Genomic DNA, 18,741 nt, shown 5'->3' with positions numbered 1-18,741 from the left:
CAACCTGACTCTTACTTTGGGTGTTTCCCTTTTACTACCATACCGAGCACCTTAGCATGGGATTGTGTCCAATCCAGCTTAAGGACACAGTCATGACCTCATGTTCCTTAAGTTCCTCAGTCACATGTCAGCTAGGTTCCACCATGTGACAGTAAATATTCTTCTTGATTATGCTAAAAAGATTGATGAGCAGTTGAAATATTTTTAAGCTCATAAGTATGATTTAGAATAATGACAACAAATAATATTAAGGTAAATTAAAAGTAGATGGTCCCTACATAAAGCAGAAGAGCATGGTCGTGCTTTATCTAAATAATGTATGGTATATTCAAATTATTTAGAGTACAACTATTTTATTCATCTTAATATATAGTTTGACCCAATACAATTGTCTTTACAGCATTTTAGAGGTTCACATGCCTTTGTTTTCTTTGTTTCATATTATAGTAGGGTTACAGTGTGTCTTTACATGTATCTTTTTTAAGTATTTCCTTTCGTAGCGTAAACGGCAAACCAATCATTAATAATGTGTCTTAAATGCTGATCAACAACAAGCATTGGCCACAAGGTTAGAAAGATATATTATTATTAAATACAAACAAAGCAATAATGACATGAAAGAAAAGTGCACTCGACACCGTTTTCGTGCCACATTTTATTTAATTGTGGTTTCTCAAGCGTACTAAGAGCATTTGCGTACTTTCACGTTGATACGTGTTGGGTTAAATCATATTTCAATATACTCGTCCATAATACAGTGTTTGCCTCGTTCACCCATCCCCCATGCCGGCTTCTAGGGCTTTCGTGCCTGCTTGTATCTCAGAGGCTGCACTGAGCATGCGGGAAGTGAGCGAGGAGCCTGCGCAGAGGCGGCGCTGTAGAGCCGCACAGGCCGGTCTCCGCGATACAATCTGCTGAGAGGGGGGGGTGAAGGAAAAAAACCAACTGGGTAGGTCGCTCTTTGTTTCTGGTTAGGAGGAAAACGAAGAGACTTTGCAGCCGGCGACACTTCAAACATCAACTTCCACCACTTGTGTAAGTTCGCTTTAATTTTTCTTTGGGCAGTAAGGGAGTTTTGTGTGCGTTTCACGCTGCTGTTAGAGGATTGTTGAGCTTTCGTGGGGTTTTTTTTCCCTCTTCGTTACAGAAAAGGAGACCGACATTACCGTGCCGCTGCTGTGGCGCGACAGTGTGTAATGAATGAAAATTGTTTTTGGAAATGTGCTAAGAGCAGAGCGCTGAGCCAGGGGTACGGGAGGCGCGTTGGATCAATCAGCTTTGTAGATGAAGGGATGCTCTAACCTTTCACATGTCGCCGCATCTCGGCCACTATCTCGCAAAACAACACGTCTTTTTTGCCCTAATTGGCCTCGGAGAGCATGGCCGGCTAGGCTAACTGAACTAGCTCGCTAACGAGCCAGCCGACAAGTCTTAAATCCGGGTTGTGTTCCTTGTAGAAATACTATTGTTTTAGTGTTATTTTCAGACGGAACCAGCAACCCGGTGAATACCACTACAATTGTGTTGCATTACGAATTGGAGAGAGTTAAAGTTAACATATATAATGTAACGTAAACTTTAAATTCTGCTAGGCCTGGCTAACGTTAGCCAACAATAGCTAGCCTAACTGTTATTGGCTTATAAATGTAAACATTAGACAACTGGACTTTGGCAAAGTTTTTATTATTATGCTGTTCTCCCGTTGATTTAAGAGAGGCTCTGTTTTTTGTTTTTTTGTTTTAACCAAAGGGTTTAATTTGTGTCATAATAGGGCCTCTTCTAGAGGTGTCTCGTAACAGTTTTCTTCCACGAAGTGATGTTCAAGTTAACTAATTGTGCTTTAAAAAAAAAAAAAAAATCCAGACAAAGTTAAATCCCTTGTGTGACACACTTGACCTTTAAAAGTCAGATATTCAGCAAAAAGTATATGAATTATCTAGTTCCTGTCAGCAGCTGCCCATCTGTACACTTCAGCAGAACATCCAGGAGTGGACATTTAAATGCTATAACGGCATAAAAACATCAGTCAGCTGTCTGTAGTTCATGTTTAATGGTACTAAGCACTACGACTTGTGTATTACACCAAGTGGCACATTTGGGGGGGGGGAAACAGTGACGGTATCACTTTTATTTTAAGTCATTTCACATCTGCAATGAAGCATCCAATATTGAACGGCTTTATAAATATACTATTGTCTTAACACAGAGCAACGTGAAACATGTGAGACTGTGATCAGATGTAAAGATGTAACAATTCAGATAACCAGTTATTCATTTAAGTCAGCAGGCACAATGAAATAATGTGCTCATTTATTCTTGTCTCACCAGTGCTGGTTTAAAATATTCAGTTTGGATTATTGGTCGGATGAAATAAGCATTTGTAAAACATTTTGACATTTGATTTCAGGCCATAACAGGGGAAATTTTTAACTTTTAAAAATGTTATAGAGTTTCTTCATCTTCTTCCTTTTTTCTTTTTTCTTTTTTTCAAAAAAGCACTGAAAGATTTCCATTTAAATTTTTCTATTATTTCATTTAATTTTAAACACAGAAAGTTTGTTGTATTTTTTACTAGTGTCTAGAATTTATTTGAAACACCTTTCCTTTTAAGTAACTAGAGTAACATGCATACATGTGTTTTCTTAATTCTTGTTGTAATGTCTCTTTTAAGGGTACTTCCTGCAGCCACACATTCCCAGTTCCCCCTTAGAGATGTCCACTCCTGACCCCCCTATGGGAGGGACACCTCGCCCTGGTCCCTCCCCAGGCCCAGGGCCATCTCCAGGAGGCATGATGGGGCCAAGTCCAGGTCCCTCACCAGGCTCGGCCCACAGCATGATGGGGCCTAGCCCAGGACCTCCAGGATCTGGACACCCCCATCCTCCACAGGGACCCTCAGGATATCCTCAGGACAACATGCACCAGATGCATAAAGTAAAACAAAAAACGACATTTTGTCAAATAATGCAATCTTCTTGTTGTTAAAACATGCATGTGATTATTTTGAATAGCTTAAACACAGTAATATTTATCATTAGATAAAGTGAGTGGTTGTGGAATCATTTCTGTACTTTACATACTTTAAGTGTCTTTCCTGTTAATTGTTTTGTGCAGTGTGTTCCAGTGTCACACTGCACAAACTTCAGTGTTTGTTTCATTTATGATTATTCGGTTTCATTTATGCAGCCAATGGAAGCCATGCATGAGAAGGGAGTGCCCGATGACCCTCGCTATGGCCAGATGAAGGGCATGGGCATGAGACCAGGGGGACACAGTGGGATGGGACCCCCTCCGAGCCCGATGGATCAACATTCCCAAGGTATGTTGTGTCACACAGAAAAGTGCTTCATGGTAATGTGTGTCAGGACTAGAGAAAGGTGAAACCTAAACTAACACCATAGTGTCATGTTGATACGTTTGTGGTAAAGTCTGCATCTTCAGTCCTCTTCTAACTTGAGTTAATGCACACTGAGTGAAGAAAATTTGAACTCACGGAACTTAGTTCTGGCCCTGAAATGCTCTTTGCAAAAGAAACCAGTAATGCAGTTGTGCTGGTATACAATGTGCGTGTGGAAACCCATCCAGCCGGTTTCTCCTCTTGTGTTGCTGTTCATGTAGCAGCAGTAGCAGACAGCGCTGGGCAGGGTGACAGGAGGGGCGGGGTTTAGGGGCTTCCCCTTTCAGACAACAACAAAAGCAGCTGCATCTACAAAACCAGTCAGCAAGCAACAGAGGTTGTTCAGAGGGAGGAATATAGAAGACACCACAGCAGTGTTCGAGTTTATCTATAGTACATGGAGATACAGCCACCTGGTTCTCTTATTATCCTTATTCAACATATTTTTCTTGTTTGTTTGTTTGTTTGTTTTTAATTACAAAAAACCTTCTTTAACACTTCAGAGATAACTTTTTGCCATACCCATTGTGCCTCTGTTGTGTTTGCAGGTTACCCCTCTCCATTAGGAGGCTCGGAGCACGCACCTAGTCCCGTCCCAGCCAATGGCCCTCCTTCTGGTCCCATGATGCCTGGAGGCCCATCTGGCCCGGGAGCAGGCCCTATGGAGGGAAGTGGAGACTCAAATCAGGGTATGGGTCAACCGAATCGTGGTGGTCCCCAAGGGCCAGGGGGCCCCCCTGTTGCAGCAGGTGGTGCAGGTGGACCCACTCCCTTCAACCAGAACCAGCTACACCAACTCAGGGCACAGATTATGGCCTACAAGATGCTGGCACGCAGTCAGCCTCTACCAGAGCACCTGCAGATGGCTGTGCAGGGAAAGAGGCCCATGCCAGGGATGCAGCAACAGCCAATGCCTAATATGCCACCTTCTACAGGGCCCGGAGGTGGCCCGGGTGCTGGGCCGGGACCAGCTCCAGCAAATTACAATAGACAACATGGTGAGTTAGAGGGGGTTTTTTTTACGTTAATTTATTGTACACAAGTTAAGGGAAGTTAAAGGAAAATCTGAACCTTTGATCATGATCAAGGTTATTATAGTTAACTAAAACTAAACTATCCAATCCAAATTATTTATAAAGCACTTTTTAAAGACAAAGCAGCAAAAAATTACACACAAATCAGCAGCAACAACAATAGTAGTAGTAATAATAATAAATAGAAGGTTAGAACATGCCACTCTCGTTCTATGATAAGAGCCAAATAATAAAGATGAGTTGTAAGTAGGGCTGCCACAAACGATTATTTTGATAGTCGACTAGTCACCGATTATTTTTGGAAACTGAGCTGGGCTGCGCTATGAATTCTGGGACAGAGCTACTTCTTCTTCTTCGGGGTTTAACGGCAGCTGGCATCCTTGTACATGCAGTGCTGCCATCTTCTGTTTCAGTCTGTTATTACACTCTTAAATCCTACTACTTATTCCTGCGTCTTTTGTGATCTTACAAAGCTTCAAATGACGCGTCGACTATTAAATCAGTCGTCAACGATTTTGATAGTCGATGTAATCGTGACTAGTCGACTAGTCGTGGCAGCCCTAGTTGTAAGATGTGTTTTAAAAACAGGTAATGAAGGAGCCATGCTAACATAGGCCGGGAGTTGGGGCGTAAAAGGCTCGGTCGCCCCTGGTTTTCAGCCGGGTTTTAGGGACAGCCAGGGGAAACTGGTCCATGGACCTTAGCAAACTTGAGGGAATATATGGAGTTAGAAGCCAAGTATTGTATGTCAAAATATAGAATAAAATCTTTAAATGGATCCTAAACTGAACATTGAGCCCTTGATATCTTTCAGACTCTCCAGTTGTGGTTTAGGAGAGCTGACATTTCTTTTTATAGGCATGTAAAATTGGGTGTCATCTGCATAAAAACAGTAGCCAAGGCCATGTTTTTTTTTTGTTTTTTTTTTAAATCAGGCTCATGGGAAGAAGGTAGAGAGAAAAAATGACTGGCCAAGGTTATGTGTTTGGTAGATGAAGGGCCTGAACCTACCTGAACCACTCTACAGCTCTACCTTTGATTCCCACATGGTGTTCTCTTGCTTGTTTTTTTTAAATTACATAACCATATCATTCTTAGTTTTTAAGTGCATCAAAAGCAGCAGCAGTAAAAGATCATTAAGAAATCTTCAAAGTGCAGATTTGGTGCTGTGAACAGTTTTAAAATGAGACCAGGAAGTTTCCAGAATCCTCTGAGAGTCTATGAAAAACTGCAACTGTAAAAATACAGTTTTTGCTAAAACGTTTAGCCATAAAAGGCAATTTTGAAATCAGTCTAAAGTTAGAGAGAGGCATCCATGTTTGCTTTTTTTAATCAATGGATGAACCACAGATGTCTAAAACAAGTGGGTACAACACCAGAAGTGAGTCTGCTGTTAATGATAGATTGGACATTTGGACCAATAGTCTCCCAGAGCACATTAGTGGGGCAAGATGCTGGTTTGATCTGAGTGACAATTTTCTTCAACTGGGGAAGAGACACAGGTTCAAACTGGTAAAAAGCAGTGTAATTTAAGTGATCTAGGTAGCTCTGTTTTGGAAGTTCAGTTAACGCTAGAACTGTGCTTTGGAGTTTGTACATGTTTCGTCTCTAGGGGCCACCATAAATATTTATATATAAACATACATAAAGAAAACCACGTTTTTTTTTACATTACTAATTCCTTTTGTGCATAATTTTATATTGTTGTTGATAATTAATTAATTAAAGCAAAAAAACCAACCTGAACAGCCGGTTGGGAGCCGAAAGAGCCAGCTCTTTTTAGTGAGCCGAGCCGAAAGAGCCGGTTCTCTAAAAAGAGCCAGAAATCCCATCACTACTGTGAATCAACTGCTTTCAAAAAGCTCTGGTTATATTTTACTATCTGTACTAATTTTCCCAAATCTTGCTCCTGACATATGCCATAAATAATTATCAAACATTAAAATTAGCACTGAAAGTAAATAAAAACTAAATATTTTCAAACAATAAAAACTAAACTGAAATGAGCAAATTCGCTCTAGAAACTAACTGAAACTAAACTGGATTAAAAACAAAGTTGAAACGAAGTAAAAATCAAACCTAATAATAACTAATAAAAAAAAAAATACAAAACTATAATAACCCTGCTCTTGATCCCATGATAATAATAATGCATCTATCTAAATGGCAGGAGAGATTGCACAATGTTCAGCATTTACAAATTATGTCAAAAAACAGATTAATATTATTCTGTTTTTGTTTTAGGTATGGTAGGTCCCAATATAGCTCCTCCTGGACCTGCAGGAGTTCCTCCAGGTATGCAAGGCCAGCCTACGAATGGACCTCCCAAATCATGGCCTGAAGGTAAACCCAGGTTAAGCACCAACTTCACACATGTGTATTTTGTTCATACCTACAATTAAAAATAATCTTTCCTAAATTTCTCTTTTTTTAGGACCAATGGTGAACGCTGCTGCCCCTTCCAACCCTCCCCAGAAGTTAATTCCACCCCAGCCCACAGGCCGACCTTCTCCCGCTCCTCCCTCAGTGCCTCCAGCAGCCTCCCCTGTTATGCCCCCTCAGACACAGTCGCCAGGACAGCCTGCACAGCCCCCTCCCATGATGCTACACCAGAAGCAGAATCGCATAACCCCCATCCAAAAACCTCGTGGGCTTGATCCAGTGGAGATCCTCCAGGAGAGAGAGTACAGGTGAGGAAAGGGAAACGACGTGGAATGGCAAACAATACTGAGCTACACAGCAAATATTTTGTCCTTGAACACGAATGATGAAAATTGTCAGGAGCCCATTTCTTGCTCCCTCTAATATGACAATTTATGTTTGGTGAGTGTGAAGGAAAAAGAATATCGGCCTAGATATCGAAATATCACTAAATATTGGCGTCGGCCTTAAAAAGTCCTGTACTGCTCGGGGTGTAGTGGACAGCATAAAAGTATTGGCATTATAGTAAGATTAAAAAAATCTGAGAAACTAGATGTTTCCAGTTTGAATAGGAAATTAAATCCCTGAACTGATGACACACAGCCATCCATCACTTTGAGGGTTCTTCTACTTTTGTATGGAGGGAGGAAAAATAATGGTTTCAACTTTAATCTTTGTAATATTTCTATTTTTAAAATTTTCAGGCTTCAGGCTCGTATTTCTCACCGTATACAGGAGCTTGAGAACCTGCCTGGCTCTCTAGCTGGTGATCTACGCACCAAAGCCACCATCGAGCTTAAGGCCCTTAGGCTGCTTAACTTCCAGAGACAGGTAGATAAACGTATCTGCTGCTACCTGCAAATGTGTTTATAATCCAGACAACTGAACTCTGCATATTTAATCAGCTTTCTCTTCTCTTCTTTACTTTTCCCAGTGAAAAACTTATATTGTCTTCCTTTTCTGTGCTTGTAGTTGCGCCAGGAGGTTGTTGTTTGCATGCGTCGTGACACTGCTTTGGAAACTGCCCTTAATGCTAAGGCCTATAAACGCAGCAAACGGCAGTCTCTACGTGAGGCTCGTATCACTGAGAAGCTGGAGAAACAGCAGAAGATTGAACAAGAGCGCAAACGGCGCCAGAAACACCAGGTACAGACGATTTCTAAAAGATCTTAAGGCGTCTAATTGGATGTTTTATATTGTGATATTTGTTAAAACAAATATGATGAGGTGTAGTTAATGTAAAGAGTCTAATTTAATCATTTGTTTTTCAAAGGAATACCTCAACAGCATCCTGCAGCATGCCAAGGACTTTAAGGAGTATCACCGCTCCATCACAGCAAAGATCCAGAAGGCCACCAAAGCTGTCGCCACCTATCATGCCAACACTGAGCGCGAGCAGAAGAAAGAGAATGAACGCATTGAAAAAGAGAGGATGCGAAGGCTGATGGTGAGACTTTCTCAGTCTGTCAAAATGAGTCTGTATCTGCCAGAAGGAGCACAGTCTCTGAAATGAATGATAGGAATTATATTTGAAGTTTATTTGTGTCACAAACTGATCTGACCTCTGTGCGAATCTCCTCCCAGGCTGAAGATGAAGAAGGTTATCGTAAACTTATCGACCAGAAGAAAGACAAGCGCCTGGCGTACCTGCTACAGCAGACAGACGAGTACGTGGCCAACCTCACTGAGTTGGTGCGCGCGCACAAGGCTGCACAAGCACTCAAAGAGAAGAAAAAGAAGAAGAAGAAGAAAAAGAAGGTACATGAATTAAATATAGAAGAGTGATGTAAAATTTCATCCACGTAAAGAGAAAAAAAAAACTAAAATTATTTGATGCTTTCAGAAGCCCGAGGCTCCAGAGGGAGCTGCTCCTGCTCTGGGACCTGACGGAGAGGTGAGTGTCAAACAGTAAAATTACTTTAAGGGAACTCTACCATAGAGAGCACGCCCATTTTTAATGTGTATCTTTTGTTGTTTTGGTTTCCCTCCTTTCCTCTCCCAGCCTTTAGATGAGACTAGTCAAATGAGTGACCTGCCAGTCAAGGTCATCCATGTAGACAGTGGAAAGATCCTGACGGGTGTGGAAGCACCCAAGGCCGGGCAGCTGGAAGCCTGGCTTGAAATGAACCCAGGGTAAGCGTCAAGTCTGTCTTGATTTCTGTAGAAATGATTTAAATTCAGTGTCTGGAATATCTGTGCAAAAGCCGTGTTTCATCCTCCAGCAAAACAACAAGGCACTCGCTTATCTCTTTTTCTATCCTTATGTTCCTTTTCAGATACGAAGTAGCGCCACGCTCCGACAGTGAAGGCAGCGGTTCAGAAGAGGAAGATGAGGAGGACGTATGTAATGCAGCTTCAGATTGTGTTTGTGGTGGTGGAGCAGCTTTCTGACATCCCGTTTTGTTTTGTATCGTCAGGAGGAAGAGGACGACCAGCCTCAGACGTCTTCAGCTCCAACAGAAGAGAAGAAGAAGATCCCCGACCCCGACAGTGAAGATGTATCAGAAGTGGATGTCCTGCACATCATTGAGTAAGACAGTTGTTGTACTTTATAATTATCCTCTGTTTATAACTGGTTGGGTAATTATAATATTATGAAATTTACATGAATCATGTCTTTTCTGCTTCCATCAGACACGCCAAGCAGGATGTAGACGACGAGTACGGCAGTGCAAGTTTCAACCGCGGCCTGCAGTCCTACTATGCAGTGGCTCACGCTGTCACTGAGAAAGTGGATAAACAGTCCTCACTGCTGGTCAATGGGCAGCTCAAGCAATACCAGGTAGCCCATCAGGACACAGAAAAGAGCAACATAACATTAGCATTGTTGGATTAGATTTTAATGGTGGATTATATAAATAAATGTTGGATAATCTGAGTAAACTGAATCTTATTTGAACCATTTACTGTTCAGATCAAAGGTCTGGAGTGGCTGGTGTCACTTTACAACAACAACTTGAATGGCATCCTGGCTGATGAGATGGGTCTAGGCAAAACGATCCAGACTATCGCCCTCATCACTTACCTCATGGAGTACAAGCGCATCAATGGGCCCTTCCTCATCATCGTACCTCTCTCGTAAGTGTGAACGTGTCTCCTCGGTTCCCTGTTGAAAGCATCGGCTTAAAAATGACAAATGCACGTAGAAAAGGCTGCTTTTCCTCAATCAGAGCTGTTCTTTTGTTTACAGAACTTTATCAAACTGGGTGTATGAGTTTGATAAGTGGGCACCGTCTGTTGTGAAGGTTTCCTACAAGGTCAGTGATGTTGCATTAGTACTTCAGTCACGCTTTGCTCGCAACATGACGAAAACACTTTATACCAAAGACCATTTTTAATTCAGTTATTCGGTTTACTTAATATCTGTTTATCTTTCAGGGGTCTCCAGCTGCTCGACGTTCATTCGTTCCAATTTTACGTAGTGGAAAGTTCAACGTGCTGCTGACCACATATGAGTACATTATTAAGGATAAGCAGGTGTTAGCAAAGGTAAGACAGTCCTGTCACGTCTTCTTCCAGATCTAAAGCTTGCCTTTTAAATGGTAGTCAAAAGCACGCTGAATAAATGCCATATCTTCTTCACAAAGATCCGCTGGAAGTACATGATTGTGGATGAAGGCCATCGTATGAAGAACCATCACTGTAAGCTGACCCAAGTCTTGAACACACACTACTTGGCGCCACGACGTTTGCTGCTCACAGGAACTCCGCTGCAGAACAAGCTCCCCGAGCTCTGGGCCCTGCTCAATTTCCTCTTGCCCACGATCTTCAAGAGCTGCAGCACCTTCGAACAGTGGTTCAACGCCCCGTTCGCCATGACTGGAGAGAAGGTGCGTTTACAGTCTGGTCGGGATTGTTGGAAATAGTTGTGGAGACTTTCTTATCAGCGTTCTTCTCTCATGTTTCAAGGTTGACCTAAATGAAGAAGAGACCATCCTGATCATTCGACGTTTACACAAGGTGCTCCGACCTTTCTTGCTGCGGCGACTCAAGAAAGAAGTCGAGGCGCAGCTGCCAGAGAAGGTCAGTGTGCACAGCTTCTGCCAAAACATATTCAACACTGAAATATTTCTGCTCAGAACAGGTCAAAAAATTTAGTTGCCCTGCTGAGATTTCCCCTTGTTGTTGTTCTACAGGTGGAGTATGTCATAAAGTGCGACATGTCAGCTCTGCAGAGGGTTCTGTACAGACACATGCAGGCCAAGGGAGTCTTGCTCACAGACGGTTCAGAAAAAGACAAGAAGGTGAGCTGATGTCTCAAACTCGGTTCTTTTGTGGTCATTTAAAGAAAATTTGAAATAATAGACGCCTAATGTATCCTCCTCATTTTACAGGGTAAAGGTGGCACGAAGACCCTGATGAACACTATCATGCAGCTGAGGAAGATATGCAATCACCCCTTCATGTTCCAGCACATTGAGGTACCAGACACAAACACCACCATTTAAATCATGATACCAGTAAATCTTTTTAAAAGACAGTAGAACAGATGTTTTAAAGCTGAAATACAAAAACAACATATGATATTAATCATTTTTACTTGTTTGCTTTTACAGGAGTCCTTCTCGGAGCATCTCGGTTATTCTGGTGGAATCATCACAGGGTACGTAAAGCTAAAAACTGTGTCTGTGGATAAATGTTAGGTGCTCGGTCAGTGTCACTCATATTCTCCTTTTCCCTGTCCAGCCCTGACCTGTATCGTGCCTCTGGAAAGTTTGAGCTGCTGGATCGTATCCTGCCCAAGCTGAGGGCCACCAACCACAAAGTGCTGCTCTTCTGTCAAATGACCTCACTCATGACCATCATGGAGGACTATTTTGCGTACCGCAATTTCAAGTACCTGCGTCTGGATGGTGAGAACCTTTTGGCTGTTAACTATAAGAGAGTCATATTGAACTACTGGGAGTCACTAACAAAGCGTGATGTTTTCTTAGGTACCACCAAAGCAGAGGATCGTGGCATGCTGCTGAAGACGTTCAACGACCCCGCCTCTGAGTACTTTGTGTTCTTGCTCAGCACCAGGGCTGGAGGTCTGGGCCTGAACCTGCAATCTGCTGATACTGTCATCATTTTTGACAGTGACTGGAACCCGCATCAGGTACTTTATGTGCACAAAGAAGTTCAGGAAATGGCCTGTTTGTTGTGAACATGTTTGCTTTCTGCACAGCGATTCCACCTAAACTGTCTGTGCGCGCTCCCTACAGGACTTGCAGGCCCAGGATAGAGCGCACCGTATCGGTCAGCAAAACGAGGTGCGCGTGCTGCGCCTCTGCACCGTCAACAGCGTGGAGGAAAAGATCCTGGCAGCAGCCAAGTACAAGCTGAACGTGGACCAGAAGGTCATCCAGGCCGGCATGTTCGACCAGAAGTCTTCAGGCTATGAACGTCGGGCCTTCTTACAGGCTATTCTGGAGCACGAGGAGCAGGACGAGGTCGGGGCTCGAGGAGGCTGCCGCACTAGGGGGGCGTGGGTGGGTGTGATCTAAACCTGTTCCCACATCGCCCACCCGCCCACGTCCGCCTGTGCGCTGCCCCACCTCTTCATTCTCTCCCTTTCCCCCCCTTCTCCTCTTTCTGTCTCTTTTCCTTATTTTCCCCTCTTTTCTCAGGATTTGTGAGCTTTCATCAATCCAGACTTCTCCCTTTCTCCCCTATGTATTTCTGCTTCTGCACAAACCTTTGATGGTTAATATGATACTTTATCCTTCACTCTAACATAAAAGCTTTTCCCGTTTTATATTTTCTTTCCTTTTCCCCTCTTTATGGCTTTAAACTCTTTCATGCAAAGTTAAGGATTTGTTTACCTTTACTTTTAGTATCAGTTTCATTTGCACAGCGTTAGTCATCTAGTGCATCCTGTAACTGCAAGTGATATTTAGAGTGTCTACGTAAAGCATAGTAATGTTCAATGAATTGCTAGTAATTCATATTGCTGCTTGGCTTTCCATTTGTGCTTGAGAGTCATTAGTTCAGAGACTTGGGTCTGAGGTGCCACAAATCTGCAGTCAGCCATCGCTCATTCAGCCCGTCTCATTTATCTGCAGGAGGAAGACGAAGTGCCTGATGATGAGACCGTCAATCAGATGATCGCGAGGAGCGAAGAGGAGTTTGAACAGTTCATGGTTCGTCTTGGTTTCATGTCAGTTATTAGACACTTTAACATTTTTTGAATCTGACTCTAATCGCACTGTTTTTTTGTTTTGTTTTTCATTTCAGCGTATGGATCTAGACAGACGCCGCGAGGAGGCCCGTAACCCTAAGAGGAAACCCCGTCTGATGGAGGAGGACGACCTGCCCGGCTGGATTTTGAAAGACGACGCTGAGGTTGAGAGGCTAACCTGCGAGGAGGAGGAGGAGAAGATGTTTGGCAGAGGGTCGCGCCAGCGCAAGGAGGTGGACTACAGCGACTCGCTCACAGAGAAGCAGTGGCTCAAGGTGAGATGAGTCCCAAATACTGACAGCTGAATCGATATTAGGTCTTTTTCACTAGTTCAGCCTCTACTCGGTTTCGGTCATTTTTCATTACAGTAGAGTTCCACCTAATGTGCGTAGGGTTGCTATAGCAATGCCTCTGAAAGTCTGTGATGTCATTTGTATGCGACACAAACAGTACACATCAATAGAGCACATTGAGGCTACAGTCTATGGCTTATTGTTGGTTTTTGTGTAGCCATTTCTCTCGTTGCCGGGTTTTAAAAATGCCAGTTCTGGCTTTCGTAAAAGAGTCGCTCTTACATCTCGTGGACCTACAACTCACGTGTTTCTATTAAATGAGTTTTCAACTGTATTCCTCTTTGAACAGGCCATAGAAGAAGGCAATCTAGAGGACATTGAAGAGGAAGTGCGTCACAAGAAGACGACCAGAAAGCGCAAGAGAGACCGTGATCACGACGGTGGCCCGGCCACACCCAGCTCCAGCAGCGGCCGCGGGCGGGACAAGGACGACGATGGAAAGAAAGCAAAGAAACGGGGTCGCCCACCTGCTGAGAAGCTCTCTCCTAACCCTCCATCTCTCACTAAGAAAATGAGGAAGATTGTTGACGCTGTCATCAAATACAAGGACGGGTGAGGAGACCGCTCTTCTGAAGAGCGCAGGATTAGCAGAAGGGGTGAAAATTTAGTTTGATTGCGTTTTTAACTAACTTGTCTCCTCGTCTTTGCAGAAATGGCCGACAACTGAGCGAAGTCTTCATCCAGCTCCCATCTCGCAAAGAGCTTCCCGAGTATTATGAGCTCATCCGCAAACCAGTGGACTTCAGAAAGATCAAGGTGAGGATCAAAAATTACCTCATCAATGGTTTTTTTTAAATATATATATGTATTTCTTTTTTAGATTCCAACTTATTAAATCCTGCATATCTGACTGCTGCCTGTTGTTTCTCTCTCCGTGCATCAGGAGCGGATCCGCAGCCACAAATACCGCAGCCTGAACGACCTGGAGAAGGATGTGATGCTGCTGTGTCAGAACGCCCAGACTTTCAACCTGGAGGGCTCTTTGGTGAGTGATGCTAGCAGCACACGCTCACCAGTGTTTGATATATTCAACTCATTTAACTTACAAGTTTTCCTATTTTGGAAGCTAACTTTGTTTCTCTCTTTAACCATTTATTTATTTATTTGTTTTTTTTAGATCTACGAGGACTCCATTGTGCTCCAGTCCGTCTTCACCAGCGTGAGACAGAAGATCGAGAAGGAGGATGAAAGCGAGGGAGAAGAAAGCGAGGAGGAAGAGGAGGAGGTGGATGAAGGCTCGGAGTCTGAATGTGAGTATCGGAGGGGCACGGTAGCTTTTATAGCATCAGCGGGCGGTGAGGCTCACTCAGCATTATTTTGTTTGCAATCTTTGATCCCTCATCAGGTCGTTCAGTGAAGGTCAAGATTAAACTGGGCCGGAAAGAGAAGGGGGAGAGAGGAGGGAAAGGACAACGGCGGCGGGGCCGCGGAGCCCGGGCTAAACCCGTGGTAAGCGACGACGACAGCGAGGAGGAACAGGAAGAGGTGAGAGCAGAACAGGAGAACGAACACACACACACACACACACACACACACACACACACCAAAGCTTGAATCTTCTGCATTCATGTTAATGTATTTAAATGACAGATTTTCCCGTCACAACGACAGAGCTTTGAGTTCCCTTTTAGAACCTGTAGGAAAGAATGAGCAGAAGAACGGTTCTGCATTCACTCTCTCAGATGTTTTCCTGTTTTAAATCATTAAAACAAATCCTTTTGTGACACACAAGTATTTGACACAGGGGCTTTGTTTTAATGAATATATTTTACATTTGAATTTCAGTTACACAAGATTTGTTTTTAAAGATATAATCTGCATTATAAAACGCAGCCAAACTGACCATGATTCAAATTCTTGATACTATTGAGCAGCTATTCTCTAACAACTTCTCATAATCATACATTTTGTGATGGTAAATAATGTTTTCTTGTTCATTTTACAAACTTAAAATACCAAAATCAAATACATTGATCATCATGATGATTGCCACATCTTTAGTCTGGTGTGCTGGTAATGGAGATTCCCTTCAGACAGTTCACAACAACCCAGTCATTCTATTCTAGGTCTGAGCTGGGATCATTTCCACGCCACTCGTGTTTTGTGGTGTTTGCGGTACTTTTGATGGGCACTCTGTGCTTGTGTAGTCTCAAGGTCTTGTTGAATAGTGAAAGTAAATCTTTGTTTCCGTTTCCTTCAGGAGCGTTCAGCCAGTGGCAGCGAGGAAGACTGAAGTGATCCGCCTCCTGATTGGAACAACGACCCACTGAGCCCTTGACTGGACTTTATATATTTTACTTAGATACTGCAGATTGAGTGGACAGGCCTAGTTTTACCTAGATGAGCTGATTTTTAGTGAGACAACTGTATTCTCATTAAAGCATACCATTAATTAAAAAACATAATAAAAAAAACTAAAATATGAAAGCTATGAACCCTCCACTTCCATATTTAAACCATTTTCCCATTATGAATAGTAGTGTGTCTCTTTACCCTTGTTTTTCTCTTTTCTGTAAGTGGGAAAAATGACAGAGCCTGAATTATTATAGACTGACGGCCATAAAGACAGCAAACTGTTTTTTAAGTGGTATTAATTTTGTCGTCTTTTACTTTTTGGGACAAGAGCGTACGTGTGAACCAGGACTCGCTGCGTTCTTTAAAAGCCCTTTTTGAATGCATGTCGTGCGTGTCTGTTGAAATGCACCTGGATGTGTCTTCATTATTATCTGTGTTTAATTTAAGACTACAAGCGGGATCACGGTACACCCCCCCCGCCCTGCAGACCCTTCCTGTCAGGCTGTTTGTATTGGGGGAGGGAGGGATTGGACCATTTTTCTCGTGTCTGTGGCACTGGATTCCAAAAAAAGTACAATAAAGGCATCTCATAATTATTCATTGTTGTCGACTGTTTCAAATACACGCTTAGCCTACAACCAAGTGTTATCAAGCCTGGCTGTCTGAGTGTATTTATACACTGGGACGGTTAACCACAAAATCAAACACATTTATTAGTTCCCATTTCTTAAAAGCATGACTTTCAGATACAGTTCATGTGTTGTAGATATTTTTTCATCAATAGCTTCACTATGCGTCTATTTATAATCTATTCAGTAATAGATTTTTGGTATCATCCTATTGGTACAAACAGGTTGCTATCAACAAAGTGCCCAGACATACCATTTAAAATGTGTTTGTTTTTTGTTTTTTTGAGTTCATATTTAATGCTTGAAGTGGTTTAAACAACAAAGGTGTTCCTTTGAAATGATCGGTACGAGGACGGGACTGAAAACGAGTGAAAAAGCAGCCAATGTCCAAAGAACTTTGAAAGAGCTTCAGAAAGCTGGAGAACTTTTCTCAACAGATTTGGCTCCTTGGAAGCAAAATATTTGAAAGTGACAGGAGACTCAAGACTTTTGGGCGGTGTTATAGAAATTCAGATAGAAATATTAAATTATGATGTTAAAGCAAGGGGTGGATGGATAGGAATAGTGGAATAGTATTAAGTCGTGCACTCTGTCACTTCACAGTAAAAGGTTTCCTGGTTCAGATTCCACTAGGGGGCTTTTCTGTGTGGACTTTGCATGTTCTCTTTGTGCCTGGTACTGTGGTTTCATCTCACTGTCCAAACTCTAAATCAGCCATAGGTGTGAATCTTTCTATGTACACTCAACAAAAATATAAACGCAACACCTTTGTTACTGCTCCCATTCCCCATGGGATGGACGTAGAGACCTAAAATTCATTCCAGATACACAATATAACCATCCCTCCCAAACAGTGGTCACAAATCAGTCCAAATGTGTGGTAGTGGGCACATCTGCCATATTGAGATAATCCATCCCACCTCACAGGTGTGCCACATCAGGATGCTGATCTGACATCATGAGTAGTGCACAGGTGTACCTCAGACTGCCCACAACAAAAGGCCACCCTGGAATGTGCAGTTTTTTGCGCTATTGGGGGTCTGGGGACCCAGAACCGGTCAGTATCTGGTGTGACCACCATTTGCCTCATGCAGTGCAACACATCGTCGCATGGAGTCTATCAGATTGTCAATTGTGGCCTGTGGAATGTTGGTCCACTCCACTTCAATGGCTGTGCGAGGTTGTTGGATATTCGTGGGAACTGGTACACGCTGTCGTATACGCCGGTCAAGCACATCCCGAACATGCTCAATGGGTGACATGTCCGGTGAGTATGCTGGCCATGCAAGAACTGGGACATTCTCAGCTGCCATCTGCCCTGAACAATGTGAACCATGATTCATCCGTGAAGCGCACACCTCTCCAACGTGCCAGACGCCATCGAATGTGAGCATTTGCCCACACAAGTCTGTTACGGCGACGAGCTGGAGTCAGGTCAAGACCCCGATGAGGACGACGGGCATGCAGTTGAGCGTCCCTGAGACGGTTTCTGACAGTTTGTGCAGAAATTGTTTGGTTGTGCAAACCAATTGTTCCAGCAGCTGTCTGGGTGGCTGGTCTCAGACGATCTTGGAGGTGAACCTGCTGGATGTGGAGGTCCTGGGATAGTGTGGTTACACGAGGTCTGCGGTTGTGAGGCCGGTTGGATGTGCTGCCATATTCTCTGAAACGCCTGTGGAGACGGCTTATGGTTGAGAAATGAACATTCAATGCACGGGCGACAGATCTGGTTGACATTCCTGCTGTCAGCATGCCAGTTGCACGCTCCCTCATTGCTTGTGGCATCTGTGGCATTTTGCTGTGAGACAAAACTGCACATTCCAGGGTGGCCTTTTGTTGTGGGCAGTCTGAGGTACACCTGTGCACTACTCATGATGTCAGATCAGCATCCTGATGTGGCACACCTGTGAGGTGGGATGGATTATCTCAATATGGCAGATGTGCCCACTACCACACATTTGGACTGATTTGTGACCACTGTTTGGGAGGGATGGTTATATTGTGTATCTGGAATGAATTTTAGGTCTCTACGTCCATCCCATGGGGAATGGGAGCAAAAACAAAAGTGTTGCGTTTATATTTTTGTTCAGTGTATGTCTCTGCCTTTTGCTTTCTCATAGCTGGGACAGGCCCAAGCTGCCAACTGCCCTAAACTGGACAAGCAAGTAAGAAAATTGATAGATTACATATAAAATACAATATTTCAAAGTCAGCAAAGCACAAACAGAATCAGAAGTTGCTTATTAAATCCAGTAAATGCAGTTTGTGTGTGGAATTTATATTTGAAGTTATTGTAAAATCTTCTGAAAATATATTCAGAAATTAAAATGTTTAATTCAGTGTCAGCTCCCCTCCCTGCTGCCAGTGTGTTATATCATTTACTGTAGGCAAAAAAAAACAAAACCATTAGTTTTCTACTTCCTGTCAGTGTTCGAGATTACCAGTGTTGCAT

General features: G+C 43.0%; 1 protein-coding gene across 2 annotated transcripts; it reads left to right on the top strand.

Moving 5' to 3' along the window:
- Window positions 1-824: 824 nt before the first annotated feature.
- On the top strand, window positions 825-16,256 carry smarca4a (SWI/SNF related BAF chromatin remodeling complex subunit ATPase 4a). 2 transcript variants are annotated; one of them, XM_082530224.1, is made up of 34 exons: window positions 825-1,035; window positions 2,672-2,934; window positions 3,187-3,319; window positions 3,946-4,395; window positions 6,676-6,774; window positions 6,866-7,121; window positions 7,557-7,683; window positions 7,825-7,998; window positions 8,126-8,299; window positions 8,437-8,610; window positions 8,696-8,746; window positions 8,855-8,985; window positions 9,129-9,192; window positions 9,270-9,382; window positions 9,487-9,634; window positions 9,767-9,930; window positions 10,043-10,109; window positions 10,231-10,341; window positions 10,440-10,682; window positions 10,762-10,875; window positions 10,989-11,096; window positions 11,187-11,273; window positions 11,409-11,455; window positions 11,539-11,705; window positions 11,787-11,950; window positions 12,057-12,323; window positions 12,897-12,974; window positions 13,069-13,287; window positions 13,655-13,917; window positions 14,016-14,121; window positions 14,249-14,350; window positions 14,483-14,615; window positions 14,711-14,850; window positions 15,566-16,256. In XM_082530224.1, exons 2-34 carry the CDS (start codon window positions 2,713-2,715, stop codon window positions 15,596-15,598), a joined length of 4,929 nt encoding a protein of 1,642 aa, XP_082386350.1. In that variant the 5' UTR covers window positions 825-1,035; window positions 2,672-2,712; the 3' UTR covers window positions 15,599-16,256. The 2 variants fall into 2 exon arrangements, with proteins under 2 accessions (XP_082386350.1, XP_082386351.1); XM_082530225.1 differs by having other exon boundaries at window positions 826-1,035; window positions 12,057-12,284.
- The last annotated feature ends 2,485 nt before the right edge of the window (window positions 16,257-18,741 follow it).

This window comes from Aulonocara stuartgranti (assembly GCF_965226115.1).
Source record: "Aulonocara stuartgranti genome assembly, chromosome: 4".
In the NCBI taxonomy this organism is placed as follows: domain Eukaryota; kingdom Metazoa; phylum Chordata; class Actinopteri; order Cichliformes; family Cichlidae; genus Aulonocara; species Aulonocara stuartgranti.
The sequence above is the reverse complement of the archived record's forward strand: the minus strand, read 5'-3'. Positions and strand labels throughout refer to the sequence as shown.

Coding starts and splice junctions, on each gene's coding strand:
- smarca4a (XM_082530224.1), top strand. CDS start 2,713: ATGTCCACTCCTGACCCCCCTATGGGAGGGACACCTCGCCCTGGTCCC. Junction 9,193..9,269: donor AAGAGGAAGATGAGGAGGAC/GTATGTAATGCA, acceptor TTGTATCGTCAG/GAGGAAGAGGACGACCAGCC. Junction 10,683..10,761: donor TCGCCATGACTGGAGAGAAG/GTGCGTTTACAG, acceptor TCATGTTTCAAG/GTTGACCTAAATGAAGAAGA.